The sequence below is a fragment of the Lepisosteus oculatus genome, chromosome 10 (assembly GCF_040954835.1).
Source record: "Lepisosteus oculatus isolate fLepOcu1 chromosome 10, fLepOcu1.hap2, whole genome shotgun sequence".
NCBI lineage: Eukaryota > Metazoa > Chordata > Actinopteri > Semionotiformes > Lepisosteidae > Lepisosteus > Lepisosteus oculatus.
In genome coordinates, this window is record NC_090705.1 from 20,540,260 (window position 1) to 20,556,156 (window position 15,897).

Sequence of the window (15,897 nt, forward strand, 5' to 3'; positions counted from 1 at the left end):
ATCCTCTTATATAGCTAAATGCAAGGCAATGAAAATTCATACAATTCAATTTTCTTCTGCTGACAATGCTTGAGGACACCAAACTCACCTACACAGCCATGAACCCATGTTCTCAAATAGCAGAGCAATATTATTGCTCTCACAGGTTACATAACCTTAATAGTTCCTGATCAATGGAGTCTGGTGTTCAACATCCCAGAGTAAACATTACTGAGAATGCATGAACCATCCCAAATTCTTTAATTAACCCACAAAATATTTCAAACAGTATTTTTTTATCAGCAAATTATTAGCCTAGCTGCGGCTATACCAACTATTAATAGACATGACAAAGATTCTGATTATATTAGAGAAAAAATAAATCCCAAATAAGGCTCTGGGCAGAGACCAGCTGTTGGACAACAATTTAGACCTTTTTTTCAGAATTTCCATGTCAGGAAATTCAATTTCCATAACATGTCAGGTGACATTTGGACCATCCAGGGAAGATGTAACAGCTTACAAAACTTACAAAAAAGTCACAGATTAGTTGTGATTCTAAATTTCTGTAGAAAGCTACAGCACAGGAGAATGGATGAAAATCACTTCAACTAAAATGAAAAAAATATTGTTTGTGCTTTACTGTACCTGGCGAAGCTTTTACCATAAAAGCAAAAACTATATTTTTGCAATCCTTTTCAGGCAAAGAAGGAATTTTTGAGGCTCCTTCCTATTATTAAAATTCAGCCAGGAACACATAAATTATTTTGTGTATTGATGAAAATATCAATAATGGTTACAATACATATAGTACACATACTGCATGTAGTATAGAATATGCTTTAAGCTGTACAAATTTTAATTGCTAGAAAAAATGGTAATTATGTTGTGGTTGAAGGTTTTTTCTACAATTAAGAAATTGTAAGTAATCTCTGTGATAGCTGAGGAGCTTGATGGTTCCAGGGGACATTGGAGTTGAGTCACTGCTCCTCCAGATCGAGAAGAGCCAATCGAGGTGGCTCAGGCATTTGCTGAAGATGCCCCCCGGGCACCTCCCACTGGAGATGTACTGGGCACAGCCCACTGGGATGAAAACCCCAGGGCAGACCCAGGACACACTGGAGATATTACAGTATGTTTCTCAGTTTGCCTGGGAATGCCGGGAAGTACTGAGAGTCAGGAGGAGCTGCGGACTGTTGCTGGGGAAAGGGAATTCTGGCCTGCTCTGCTCAGACTGTTACCACAGCGAAACTCACACCAGGAGTAAGCGGTTAGAAAATGATGATGACTATCACGATGAGAAAATGCAATGATGGATAGTTACGGCACAAATGAATTCAAATGTTCAATCAAATTAACCCAGGACAACAATGCATCAAAAAGCACAATATTTTAACAAAATTGTTCCTGAAGATGATGAAATCACATTGAAGAGACATAACCAAAACATATACTGTCTACACAATCACAAACAAAAGCTCCACTCACCTGATTTCGGATTTCATTGTCAGCGTCACGGCGAACATCACCGGCAGAGAGGAAGTAGGTAAGGGAAAAAGCACACATTGCATTAATGGACATGTACAGGCACAAAACAACTGTATGTAGCACAAGTTTGCAAACAGGGCATTTAAACCATAAGCACAATTGTCTGTTTTTTTAGTGGCATGGGTGGGGCTCTAGTTTTAAGAGGTGTAGGTATGTGAATTATTAGTGGCCAACACTGTACTCTAGCTAATTAAATCTGCACACTGGAATGGAATGAAGACAAATATATAGTGTACAGTACAGTAAATGCACTACACATACCTGGCATAATGTAATGTGACTGTTTAGGTATTTCTAAAGCTGTATATTTTCTGTATCTTGTGCATAATCATATCTCTGTTATTTCACAATAAAGGTGGAAATAGCAGGTTTAGTTTTTGTCCATCTACAGTATACCTTGCAGTTTTTAGATTTTTTTCCCCAGCTATGTGCCCCCACTAATGGTACTGTATGATAAGATACTTCAGGAGCAGTTATTCTTGGGGCATACTTGGTACAATACTTCAATTGATACTGTAAGTGAAATATATTTTTCCTTTCTTATGAATTCAAATTCCACTGAGTCTTCTATCATATACAGTATCACCTTAACCTGACCAGTAAAATAGCTATCCCTGTTTGATTCCTGTGTTTACTTCAAAAACTGTTTATCACCCCACCCTTTTCCCAAATTTTAAAATGTTTTACGACTGTATTATTTAAACAGAAAATAAAATAAATTGCCTGTGTGCCTGCAATATTCCGTTAACACAGATCGGGGTTCAGAAGAAGGCTGATAGTGTTTCATAGATAACAGGGTTTAGTGCTGTAGATTCCCTAGGGAGAGAGCTGCACAGCTCCACAGAACTGTGATTCAGACCAGAGGAGAAGGGGGGGGTCAACATGGTTACTGCTGTCAGACACTGTTGAAAATTTTCCATTAAACCAATACACTAGTGGGTCTGGTTTGAACATAAAGACCCTATACGTAATGGCGGGATGGGGGTTAACCCGGGCTCAGCTGTTCAGGAGTCGTATAGAAAACTATGCCCTCAGGCAGCGGACATGGGGCGACCTGGTGCTAGGCAGGTCACAGGACATCTGAACATCAATGCTGAGCGAAGGGGAATGAAGGACCCGGAAATATATATCCCCAGACAGAGAGACACCAGAAGGACATCAAAGCACAGGAAACTAGGGACAGGACGTGACATTGATATCCAAACTGAACCATAACTAAACTGGTATTTTGTTATACTGTAATTTTGGTTAAAATTACTGAAAGGGAGAGAGTATTCTACTGGTGAAAAAGGTTTTCAAACTTTAAAAGTCCTTTTCACCTCTCCTCTACAAATCCACATTCTGTTTGGTAACTTTTGTAAGTTCCTTCTTTGTACTGAAACGGACTCTTCCCTTGTAAAATGTTGTCTCTGTAAACAAATATTGTACAATACTAATTCTAATAAATTTAAATGAGTTTCTTAGAGCACTTTTAAGTAATACCTTATTAGTTCATATCTATAATGAAATACAAATGCATAGACTGTTTGCTTTCTCTTGGAACTCTGGTTTTCTCCTGCAGTCCAAAGACATCCAGTCCACATTATAACAGGTGTCGCTGAATTGAATCCAGTGTGTGAGTGTATGTGATGAATGTACTGTAGTTCATTCCTGCTGGGATATGATCCTGACCTTATTGCCTATCAAACCACAAAAATGGCTCTATTTTCAAATCAATGTATAATAATAATAATAATAATAATAATAATAATAATAATAATAATAATAATAATAGTTAAAGTATATTATAAAGAGCTATGATCCAGAAACAGAACATTGTAGAATTCCACTTCTCAGCTTGCAGAGAATGGAAGGTCCTCTGGATTATTTTCCTGTGCATGTTTTACTCACTGATTAGGTTTATGCCATTTTAAAATAAGTGTTTGTTTAAAATTCAAATTTTAAATTTAAAAACGCTGAGCATGAACTTGTAAAGTTGTGGTAGTTGACAGGCCGTACCTCTATCTGTAGCAACGCCTCCTCCCTCAGCCTGAGGGCCTCCACATCCTCCTCGCTAATCTCCGACAGGATGGCTAGCCCCTCTCCCTCCCGGGCCTCTGGCGCACCGAACACAGGTTCCTCATCACACAGCTTTGCAAAGGGTGTCTGGGGACTCTGCACACCCACACACAGAAATAATTAAGGAAATAATTAAATCACTCAGAATAATTAACATAATGCAGTAAACCTGTCACCTTTCCTTGTCTAAAAGGTTTTGTGTCTGTGTGCTGTGTGGGCTCCTGCTTTGCAAGCCCAACGCCTGTCTGGAGGAACATGTGACCACAGTGCTCTTTGTAGAACTTGTAATCGCACGTTTTGTATCATTGCCGCAGCAAAACCTTGGAAGAAAGAATAAAAGAACTGAGTTTGAAGAGCTTCATCTTCATCCAGGTGAGTACAGTGCAATTTCTTCAATAGAAGCAAAAAGAAAACAAAAACTCCTTCGTGAAATGGCCCATATCCATTTTCATAACATTGCTAGATCTCATCCAGGATTAGTTCTACTTGATGTCTAAATGTAAACCACAGAATAGTTAATACTGAGCATTTCATGTTAATTCAAGTTGGATTACTTGATTACGGACTGATCAATGTTCTGCTGTTGGCCTAATTTTGCTTATTAGGTGATATTGTCAATGGTTTACATGTGAGGGGTGACAATTCTTTTTTGTGTCCTGTATTTGTAGTCCTCACAGGATTGCCCTCAGTAGTTGCTGTTAAGATGGGGGATTTGTGTTGTTCTTCTTGAGCAATATAATTATACTGAAATTGAAACAGAAGTTGTTTTAAACACAAGGACAAAAGAAAGGACACAAACAAAAAAGGTCTTTTGGTCCTTCTAACCCTTTTGATAGTTTCTTGAAAGAAATGGGGGCATCAGCTTCAGCAATGGCTGGGGAGCTTGTTCCATACTCCCACAACACTTTGTGTAAAAAAGTGCCTTCTGTTCTGTTTTAAAAGCACTTCCAAAAAGCCTTTGCATCACCGTACCAGCATTCTTGCCAAATACTGGACAACCAGGCCATGTGGCCTTGAAGGGTTTATTTTTTACATTCAGCAGAGATGTATTCAACATGTCTTAAATCTTTGCAGCTCTCCTAGGGAATAGAACTCCAGCACCTGAAGTTGGAGCTGCACTGTGGTCAGACAGCTGGATAGTTGAGGATTGTCTCAGGTCTTACCCTGTCTGCCCAGCCCTGCCTGATCCTGCTTCCCACCACACCGCCTACACTGAATTGCCTGCTTTCATCTTTGAAGTGTCTCTTGGTAGTGCAGCTGTGGCCCTGCTGCCCACTCCTAATAAAGGGGCTTGTTACTAATTAGACAGAGCTGTGGATTGTCTGATGTACTGCAGAGATAAGGGCAAGAGTGCAAGGTAGGAGGCAGCCCTTCTGTCTGCATTGACATTAAAAAAGAAAGTAACGAAAAGAATATATTAACTTCAAAATAAATTAAAACAATAACAGAAAAAAAGAAGATCCCACCCCTTCCCAGAAAAAAAAAATGTCCTGAACTATGAAGATTAAAGGTAAAATCTATTTGACACAAAGGTAGGAGGACTTTCAACAAACAAGATTACAGTTTCTAAAGCTAATTGACCCAAATAGTGGGCGTCTCTCTAGCATTAACATTGAGAACATTGCATTGATCCATTAACTAATCAAATTGCATATGTATTTATTGATAAATCCCCCACAACTATTGTTTTGTGATCATTATGTGAGACATAATTAAGCTTTGTATATATGCTAAGTTGCTGTGTTCTGAATTACCATTACAAAGGTTTTTTTTATTTCAGAATCCTTCTATTTCCACGGGGTTCGAAAGAAGAGTTCTTAATCATCTTCTTAACTACAGTACACTTAGAACTCAGGCAATTTTTCTCTTTGTATCTATCTATCAATCATTTTGTAATCTCTTTTTGTGTCACAGTGCTGGCAATACTATAAATATGCTGCATGAATACACATTTAATTTGCCACTAGAAACCTAGGAAAATCTTTAAGCTCTGAACTGGGACAGTCACGGGATATATGCTCCAATGATCATTATAGTAGGTTTTCTCTTCTTGGTATGTACGTGCCCTTTTAAATTGAAATCTTGCAATAACAAGTGGAAAACTGTCTCAAATATATGGATTGTCCAACATACAGTACAAATGTTAACTTTTGCCCCCTACCGACAGCGTCACATTTTAGTCATTTGCAATGAATCTATACATACTCTTTCTCAATTGTTTTTTAAACAAACTATATTGATCAAACTAAACACTGTTACAATTGAAGGAAATTGTCAGCAAAATCTACAAACTAAATATACAATATGAAATTTCCTGATACATGAGTTTTCCATCCAAAGTCAGTACTTACTGAACGAGCCTTTGACAGCATTTACTGTATTGTAAATGTATTTTTTTAATTGATCTACTAGCTTTGCATAATAGAATGGTTTAATTTTGGCAAATTCTTCTTGTCAATATTGCTCCACGTTTGTTGGGGATTGCTGATAGACTGCAGTCTTACCATAAATGTTTTTTGTCAGGACACTGGCTGGGCCACTCAGTCTTCTTGTCATTTCACTCCTGTGTGGCTTTGGCATTGTGCTCAAGATCATTGTCCTACCAAATTTAAAGTGAGTTTTAGATGTTTAGCTGAAACAAGCGAGTTTTCCTCTGGGATTTTTCTCATTCCTGACAAACTTTCCAGTTATTTTCAGTGTGAAACATCCCCATTACATGGTATTTCTACCAGCATGCCTGACAGCTGGAGTGGTGCCAGATTTGATGCTTTGCATTTAGACCAAAAAAAACAAAGTTTTTTCTACATTTATTGTATTGTTTACATACTTTGTCACACTTTCCTTTTCCTGTTTTATTTTTTCTTACTCACCTATACAGGCCAGGCTTATATAACATCCTTTTTTTCAGAAACAGAACTTTGCAGACCTTCACAAATCACTGTTGACGTCGCGGTGGCATCTTCAACCAGTTTTCTGCTTGCTAAGAGGTTTAGGTTTAAATAGAAGAATCCATTCATCCAGAAGTAGTGTCTGGGTGAATTATGATCAGCAAGTCTGAAGCAAGTTGAAGTCTGATCTGTCCTTTTCTGCTAGTTTATCCCTGACTTGTTTTGAAAGTTTCTTGGGCTGCGTGTTTGTTTTCTTGTATCTATACAGTAGGTTATGGCAAAGTTGTGAAGTTGTCTGACTAACAATCCTAGTGAAGTCGATGATGAGGAACATGTAAAGAAAGAGAGGATTGCCTTGATTCTGTTTCAATTTTTAAAAAATCATCATACCCATTAGTCAACAAAGAACCTATGACTGGTATTTTACCAGATTATTCCATATAGTAATCTATACTATACTGTAGATATTTAGTGGCAGCTTTGAATGAGAGTTTGGTTTGGATCAGACTGTGATACAGGTTTGTCTGAAAATACAAGATATAAAGATAACTTTATTGGTCTGTTGTTTAGCCTTTAGGCTATGTTGTGAATATCCATTACCTGGTCTCCTTGATTGATCAACAAATAGTAACAAAGGAGTTGTATCTCATTTCCTTTGTATACCTTGAGTAAATACCTGTCCTATACTTCAGGTATGAAACTTACAGTATTAGATTTATCTATGAACTCTTGTCTTCATAGGGAATAACAGTTTAAAACTCCCTTTGTCAGTTTCACTGAAGCAGAGAGCTACTACTTGCAGAAATATCTAAGTCAACCTGCCGTGACAGGATAGCACAATAGTCATGCTGCCTAGCTGCCTCACACAATACTACAGAGGCCCTGGAAGTTCTCTGGGGGATACTGCTCCTGCTTCCGAAAGATGATCTCATTTTAAGAACCATCAATTCCTCTGGCAGATCACAAAGAACAGCTTACTGTCAGCAGACAGCAAGCCTGCCCAGCACACAACCACTACTGCTATCCTGTCAGGTAGCAGACAGTAAGCGCAGGCTCCCCGTCACCCACTGCCTCACTGTCCTTCATTGTGTCTTTCTCTGTTACAACCTTACTCTCTCCTACCACTTCATCTACTCACACTGTCACATTTGCCGGCTTGCATTCTCAACATGACCCTCCCTCACACTCCCCCTACTGTCTTGTACTGGAATGGTACTGAAGGGAAAAAAAGCATACTTTGTACAGACCGATCATATGAAAATAAACCTAATTGCAATGATAGTAAAAAAGACAGAACAGAGTTTTTGTTACAGTTTTTTTTAACAATTTGTTTCATCCAATCAACCACTCAAATCCTAGCTCTGGAAATCTGCTTTTGTTTTGCTTCTTCGGAATCATGGGGGACAAGGTAGAACCTGCTATAGACCTGCAGTATATCTATTTTATATGACCTTTATAAGATCATAGAAAAAGTTATTAACTTAACAAGCTGTTAAGTTATTTTTTATTGAGCGATTATATTTTATCTGGTACTGTATGTATAGTCATTTGCTTTTCGGACTGGCATGAATGTATCAGAGAAGTCTTAAAATGTCGCAATTATATAATAATGACTCTTGACAAAACTCACATTTACTGTATATAGCTATCTTAATATATTTATCTAAGGCTTTTTACCTTTTGATTTCTAAAAGGCTACATTATATGGGTCTAAACATAAACTCCCTCATATGGTTCCAGAATTACTTATTAAACTGTATACAATGCATAAAATCTGACAGATTTGTTTCATTGACACTTCCAGTTATTAAGAGAGACCCTCAAAGTTCTATACTGGGCCCTCTGCTTTTCTCCCTCTATGTAAGTATTGCTCAGGCAATAGGCAACTCTCATACCTACAGTATCTCAGTATATACTGACTTCTATACTATCTACAGTATAGAATTTTATAAACCCACTTCATCATCAGTAATGACTGATTTGAAGCTTAGTTTGACAAAATTCAGCAGGCTTTTAGTGAGTTACATCCTTTGGTAAACAAATCAAACTAAATTTATGCTGTTCCTTGAAAAATAGAACTGTTCCCTTAGTAATGATCACAATTTGTTTCACTTTAAGTAAGATAAAGTAGGAGCATGCCATGGCTTATAATGCATTACTAGTGTTTTAGCTGCCAAAACACTTATGAATAAATTGCAAGGTAAGGTCAAATCTAGACTTGGTTTCCTTTTTGACATCAAACATTGTTTTTATCTAAGTTTACACAAGTTCAAATGTTTAGACACACCCTCTTGGACTGTAGTGATGTTGTTTTCCATACTAAAAAACACCTCGTTATGTTCAGAATCTGTTGAATTTTATTTATTGTGTACCATCTTACAGGTTATGCTGTAGTTCTTGCAGTTGTTTTTTATGTATCCTGTCTAGAATAATGTTTCCTGTAAAATTCATATTGTTCAATAAAAACAAAATTAAAGTCCCTGAAAAGATCTCTTCCGGTGTTTCTCCAAGGGAAAACAAATGTGCAAGTGTACTAACCTGGATAACCTTGTTGACAATGACTTTTAGAGTTCTGTGAACCAAAAAAATACCTTCCAAGTTAAACCACTGCATCAGGTGCTTATATCAGTGCCAAACAGGAAATTAGAGAGACACCATGAGGTTTTGAGAATGCTGCAATTGTCATAAACAGAGGCTAAAGGCCTCAGCCACCTGTCCCTTGTCCTTTACTATAATTGTAATTTTAGCCCAGATCATTTCCCAGTGATGCACAGATAACTGAGGCTCCCACATGTAGTATACAAACTGATTGCACCTAATTTAAAACTACACTTATTCACTGAATTTTCTAAACTTAGTTTTTTTTAGTTTTTTGTGGCACCCATCCAGTCAGGTCCCTCTGGGCACTAAAACAAACAGGACAACAAGATGGTTGGTTTGTCTGCTTGATAAGCTGTTAATTCACAGTTGTTGACGCATGTCTAGAAGTTGTGAAAGTTTTGCCCCATGTTCCTTTTAGTGTGGTGCAAGCTCGTCTCAAAAGATTGTGTTTAAAGGCTGTTGTATTTTTTTTTTCACTTTTTTTGCTGTGCAGACTTTTAGATGATGAATTCTTTCACTTAATAATTTATATCAATATATGCCACATTGATATGCTCTAACAAAGTTCCATTCACTTAATTTGACAATAGTCCTCCAAAGCAAAACTTCAATACCTTATCTGCATTTCTCTGTATATACAGAGCATTGCTGTGCATAGTACATGTACATATATCATTGTCCTGCATTTCTCTGTACATACAACTGCTGTAAAGAGTTTGTATATCGAACAGCAGTTTCCTTGCCCAACACTGCTTCCCTAATGAGTTTTATATACAAGCCTCAAAACTTGGGATTTGTTTTCTCTTACTCATATTCCTTGTGGGAGGGAAACTGATGGATTGTAATACTAATGGTTAAATCTTTCTTTTTCATTGTTACTGCTGAACTCTGAGCTTTGCTCTGTTATAGACTTGAATGGGGGTATAAGCTATTAAGTGAGCAACTCTCAATCCAGAGAAAAAGGTTTTCAGTTCTTGATGATGCTGAGCAAACTCTATCAAAGCTGTCCTGCAACCCCTTAGTTATCTGGCTAACTAACTAGTAATTAATTAGCCTGTTAACAAGGAGGTTTGTGGATTGCTAATATAACATTACAGCCACAACAGAGGCACAACTGGGAGCTGAACTGCAACACTTCATTCTTCAGTAATAAAGATACAATCATATTTAACTCTTGTTTCAATATCGTCACTGTGATAAATGTTCTAGTAGTTTTATGGTCTCTAATAGTGATATATAGTAAGGGGCTATTCCAAATTCAACAAGTAGAATTATTTTGTTGGAAAACATCAAGAGAAGATGATACCTTATAAATATGATCATCACCCACAGTAAAAATATATGGCTCACAAACAGTTCCAGTTATTGTACATTAGCATCTAGCAGTCACTATAAATTATAGGCATGAATATTAATTAGTTCACATGGCTGAAAAGCAGGACCATCTACATAGATTTATAATTCTATTTTATGTATATTAAGCCAAAGATATCAGCCATGAGGAATGGATGGTGAGGGAATACTTAATGTTGACTAATATCAAAAGCAGTCAGTGTCTTGCAAAGTATATTTTTCAGGTTTTTGGTGTATTTCAAGAACAGGTACAGTATTTGCCAGGAATTGCAGAAGAGAATATTAATTATCTCTCACTTTTTAACAACATTGAACCATAAGAGGAAGTTACACAGTTCTTGTGTTGAATCACTACCCTGCAAATAGTTTTCCAAGATATTTGCTCTTCTTCTGAAGAATGGGTTGAGTTGAGCTTCTGTGATAAAAAGTTATGCCCACAGGCTTTTCTTGTGTAAAACGATAACAACAAAATCACAATAACATGGCAGCAGACAGGTATTTAATCTTCTTCTGCACTACAGCCAGGAAATCTTCTGAAGTTTTACTTTTACAAATATAGTGTACATAGCATTTATCATTTTATAATGGTTTGCCTCAGTATGTTACAGCAATTACCTTGATTTTCATTGCCTTATCTGTTATTGATCATATTAAGTATTTTTGAGGTCAGTGTGATCTAACAAGGTAGTAAACTTTAGGTGTGTGTATGGGGGGGGGGTATTTCATGTACAATTATGACCATTCATTTACCAATAAAGACTCTTTGTCTCTGAAGAAGACAGATGATTGTCATTTGTTTCTGATTTTCTCCAGAATATGTTATCAGTCTGAATCTCAGATACAGTGATCTTTACTTTTTTCACATTTATGAGTGTTGTGCCCCAGGAAAAAGAAAAAAACTATATTCCATCCCTCTCCTGCCAAATGATTATTATTATGTAGCATTTTGACTTGTTTGAAGAATTTATGACCAACAGTTTCTATAGCTGCCTTTAGTTGTTACTTTCAAATATATGAAGACAAGTTAATATTTTATTTAGTTGTTTTTCCATGTTTCCTGAACCTTATGGATCATACAGTATATCATATTCATACAGGAATCTTAAGATTTGTTTGATTGGGCTGAGATCATTTTTGTAGCCGATTTTCATTGAAGTTCAGCTTGTGCCACGCAGTAAGTGACTATCATGGTGTATGAGAAAATGGTACAAATATACTGTAGCCTAGATCATGGTTTTTGCCCTCTCTTTGTGAGGACCCATTAGACAGTAGTTTCTGATCTCAGTCTGTTGTCCTGGTAACCAGAAAAGGAAAATAAACATAGATGAAATGATCAGATCATTGATCATTGCACAGGAATGATATCAAAAAGGCCGATAGAGAGACAGAAAATAACATTTAAATGGAAATTAAAATAAACAATAGATGTTTTTCACAAGACTACAACACTGAAAGAATGGAAAAAGGATGAAGTAAAGACACTCATAAATAAATGTGGGGTACTTTTAGATAAAGAAAAATAAGTACCAGATGTACAAAATATTTCACTCAGGTGATCACATAGGTGGAATTCAATACCATTACACTGAGGAAGGCAAAGGATATGTGATTTAAGCATCCACATTTTTCAAAGCCACTGACACTGGAGTAAATGCAAAGGACATTTTCAAAATCAACAGTGATACATGAACTGAAAGACACCAGTGGAAGATACTGGGTGGTGGATTTATAATGGAGAACATGAGGCAACTGCTTACACAAGAGATTGTCGGGTTCTGCTACATGCCTCCTAGCCATACTGTTGAGAATGATAACCTGTTGTTGTTTAAGAAACAGCTAGACGAGAACCGTACTGTACATCAGTCAGCTACTAGTACTCAAACAAACAAGATGGGCTAAAAGGCATTCTTTTACTTGCAAAATTTCATAGGATCCTGAACCTATTACTGCACTTCCCTAAATATCTATCCTATCTCTACTTTTTTGGCTAGATTTTTCCATTGCTATTCTACTTGCTGTTGTAGGGCTCAATGTTTAGCACTTACTTTCATTTTTGAGTGTGCCCCCATGTTGTAATGTATTTAGTATTTTAAAACAGAAGTCACTTTATTGTTATTGGAATTGTAAAACAGTATTTTGTTATATTGTACTTGCCTGGTTCTAAATCATTTTTAGCATATGTTTGCAATGGTGCATTACTCACTGGAATGCTCAGGTTTACAGTTTTATTTTTGTTTCCAATGTTACTTTCCCAGACCAAAGATTCATAGTACTGGTCCTGTGGAGCAGTGGCTAAGGATCTATGCCTGTGACTAGAAGGTTGGTGGTTCAAATCCTGTAGCTGGCAGAGGAATCCTACTCTGTTGGGCCCCTGAGCAAGGCCCTTAACCCCAACTGCTCCAGGGGTGCTGCACAATGGCTGACCCTGTGCTCTGACTCCAGGCTCTCTCCCTGTCAGTGTGTCTGTGTCTCATGGAGAGCAAGCTGGGGTATGTGAAAAGACAAATTCCTAATGCAAGAGATTGTATAGGGCTAATAGAGCAACATTATTATTACCCTATGTCTACTGGATTTTGCTCCAAGTGGGCCTTTAGTCACCAGAGCTACTAAGTGCCTGTAACTGATGTGTTAACTGGTATGAAGATTTTCTGCGGTGAGTCCTTGGTTTCAAAAGTGCCCTATTAAAAGTGCATTATTTTCAACTACTTCAGCACAAAGAATAGCAGAGGGCTCATACCAATTACAAATCTCTTTCAGCCAAAGTGTTGAGAGCAAATTACAAAAGGCCTCAAATAGAAAATGGAAAAAAATAGCCTGTGATTAAGAACAAGGATGAAGCAAAACCCAGAGAAATAGGTTTATACCAGTACCAGTATTATAACTAATGTCATCAAGTATAGAGCAACACTGGGATATTAATGATACTATTCTACATTTATTTATTTTGTTCCTTTGTAGTATACAAGTTAACAAACTATTTTGTACATATCGTAGTCCATTTTCTGATTAGTAGTTTTAAGAATTCATCACTTTGAGTAAATAAGGATTGTTTGAGACTCACTTGAGTGTTACCTTTAAGGGTCTTGCTATTCACAGTACAGGACACAGCAGAACTTTGGCAGGTTAAGCGCTTCAGCATGTGTGTAAGCATTTGGCAGGGATATATCAGTCCTCAAACAGTGCATGGCTGTGCACAATGAGCAGCAGCTATCAGCTCTATTTGTGTTAGAGTTCTGAGGCAGACAGTGCTTTGTGCCGAGAGGCAGAAGCCCAGCCGTCAGGCTGTTGCAGGGCTGCTATCCATGGTGCTGAACTGCACACTGCATCGTTTCAGCAGGAATAGTCGGCACAGGGGGAACAGCCAGGGATTTTATTGAATTAGCCCTAGATTAAAATGGTAATGTGCCGAAAGAGAAACTTTTTTTTATTTTCCTGTTCTGTGCAAATATTGCTGAGATGAGTAATTAAAAAAATAAAAGAGCTTCTAAGGAAACTATAGAGTACTGTAAGTATATATGCAATAAGAAGATGTGGTTCAATGTGAATGTGAATCAAACATTCAGTCATAAACTGTGTTAATGAGTCTTACTTCCATTGTGTGAGTGCAGCACATTGCTCTATACAGTATGACTTTATGTATTGGAAACTGTAGCAATAAGTTGGGAGCCTCTTTTAAAGAGGAGACCCCAATCCAAAAACATTTTCAATCTTTCTTTCAACATCCTCAATACAATGTATTTATTGAAACAAATTCCATCCATGTGGGTGTGCAATATTGAAAGGGCTTCAGTGTGTTTACAAGCCTATTAATGCTTGAAAATCAGGGTCTTTGTGTCTATCTGAGACTAAAAGGCTCTCCAGTTAATTGAACCACCAACTTCAAAGAGCCTTAGTGCACATACACTCACTTAAGGACTCATTGTCAGAACTCAGTAACTTGTTCTGAAAAGAAATCATTTTTATATAAGCATGGAACTGAACCAAGAAATGTATGCTATTAGCAAATTTCTGATGCAACTGAAAATGAAAGAACAACTTAACTATATCCACCATCCCAAAGCAGCTATTTCATTATAATAAGTAAAGCAATAATTTAAAAAAATGATAAAAGGAATGACCATCCAGTCCTGTTTCGGGATTACTTAGCAGCAACCATTATAAAAGCATTAAGAGTCCCTTGCTTGGGTAATTCAAGACCTTTGCATTCCAAACACCACTGGAATGTATTAACATTAAAATGGGTAACGTGACAAAAAATGTTAAAATGACAGATTATTATGAAAATCCCAAAAGAAACATGAATCACAAAAATGGATGTATAATTTCCTCTCAACTACTGTACCTTCTACTGTGTAAATAAGCATTGCTTACATTCTCTTGGATTCTGATCTTTTGAAAACTGTAGTCACATTTTCCCAAAGGCACCTTTGTTCCAAACTAAAGAAATTACATATTGTCCTTGGACGCTTATTCAATTTTAAGGGCACTGTAGTTGTTTTTAGTATATTTCAAATCAAAATTGAAATATTACATTTTTCAACTTTTGCACCATAGCAGCACATAATTTCAGTATGACCCCTGTTGATTTGAGTTCAAAGCTTGTTTTGCTGAGTGCCTGATACAGAATGCAGTTGTTCTGGCCAAATACTCACTTGTGTCCTTTCCTTTTGTGCTGGAGGAAGCAAGGCCCGGGATCTGTCTGCAATTTTCTGCAAAGAGAAAGGAAAGATAAGATCACTTTATTGGCCATATACAATTTCTTGCATTAGGAATTCGTCTTTTCATATACCCCAGCTTGCTCTCCATGAGACACACAGACAGGGAGAGAGAAGCTTAGGGTCAGAGCACAGGGCCAGCCATTTATACAGCCCCCTGGGGTTAAGGTCCTTGCTCAGGGGCCCAACAGAGTAGAATTCCTCTGCTAGCCACAGGATTTGAACTGGCAACATTCCAGCCACAGGCGCACATCTTTAGCCACAGTACCACTGCTCCGGGTGAGAAAGTGGGATATTGTAACTACTAAATTATATCATTCCAAAATTCCGCAACGCCAATCAGTTTAAATCTGAATGTGAATTATGTTTGGGTGGTCTTCGTGGACAGTTTCATGTACTGTATATGGAAATCACAGAGGCACTGCCTAGGGGATGATTCAAATAGAAGGTTTAAAATACAGTATATTAAACTTTCATTTGTCATTAAAACTTATGATGCAGAAAGAATCGCTGGAGTAAATTGTCAGTGAAAAAATAAAATAAAATTTGCTCTCTGTACACAAAATGCATAATAAAAAATGAGTAAAAAAACAAACAATAAAGGAAGCAACAGATTCCACAAAGCATACAGATGAAAATTTACAAAAACATATTAATCAAACACAAAAACTATCCAATAATAAACAGAAACAACTAGGATTCGCCTTATGTAAAGAAAGCTCATCAGTCAAGGCCAGGAAGAAATGGACAATATT

At 37.1% G+C, this 15,897-nt stretch overlaps 1 protein-coding gene across 3 annotated transcripts in view; it reads right to left on the reverse strand.

Annotated features, from left to right (window-relative positions):
* Positions 1–15,897, reverse strand: part of tsnare1 (T-SNARE Domain Containing 1) — a 221,091-nt gene that overhangs the window by 108,401 nt on the left and 96,793 nt on the right. For all 3 annotated transcript variants that reach the window (XM_069194987.1, XM_015357115.2, XM_015357114.2), the window contains exons 7-8: positions 15,080–15,136; positions 3,526–3,681 (exon numbers count right to left, since the gene is read on the reverse strand). In XM_069194987.1, the coding sequence (XP_069051088.1) occupies positions 3,526–3,681; positions 15,080–15,136 (213 nt within the window). The remainder of the gene's footprint in view (positions 1–3,525; positions 3,682–15,079; positions 15,137–15,897) is intronic.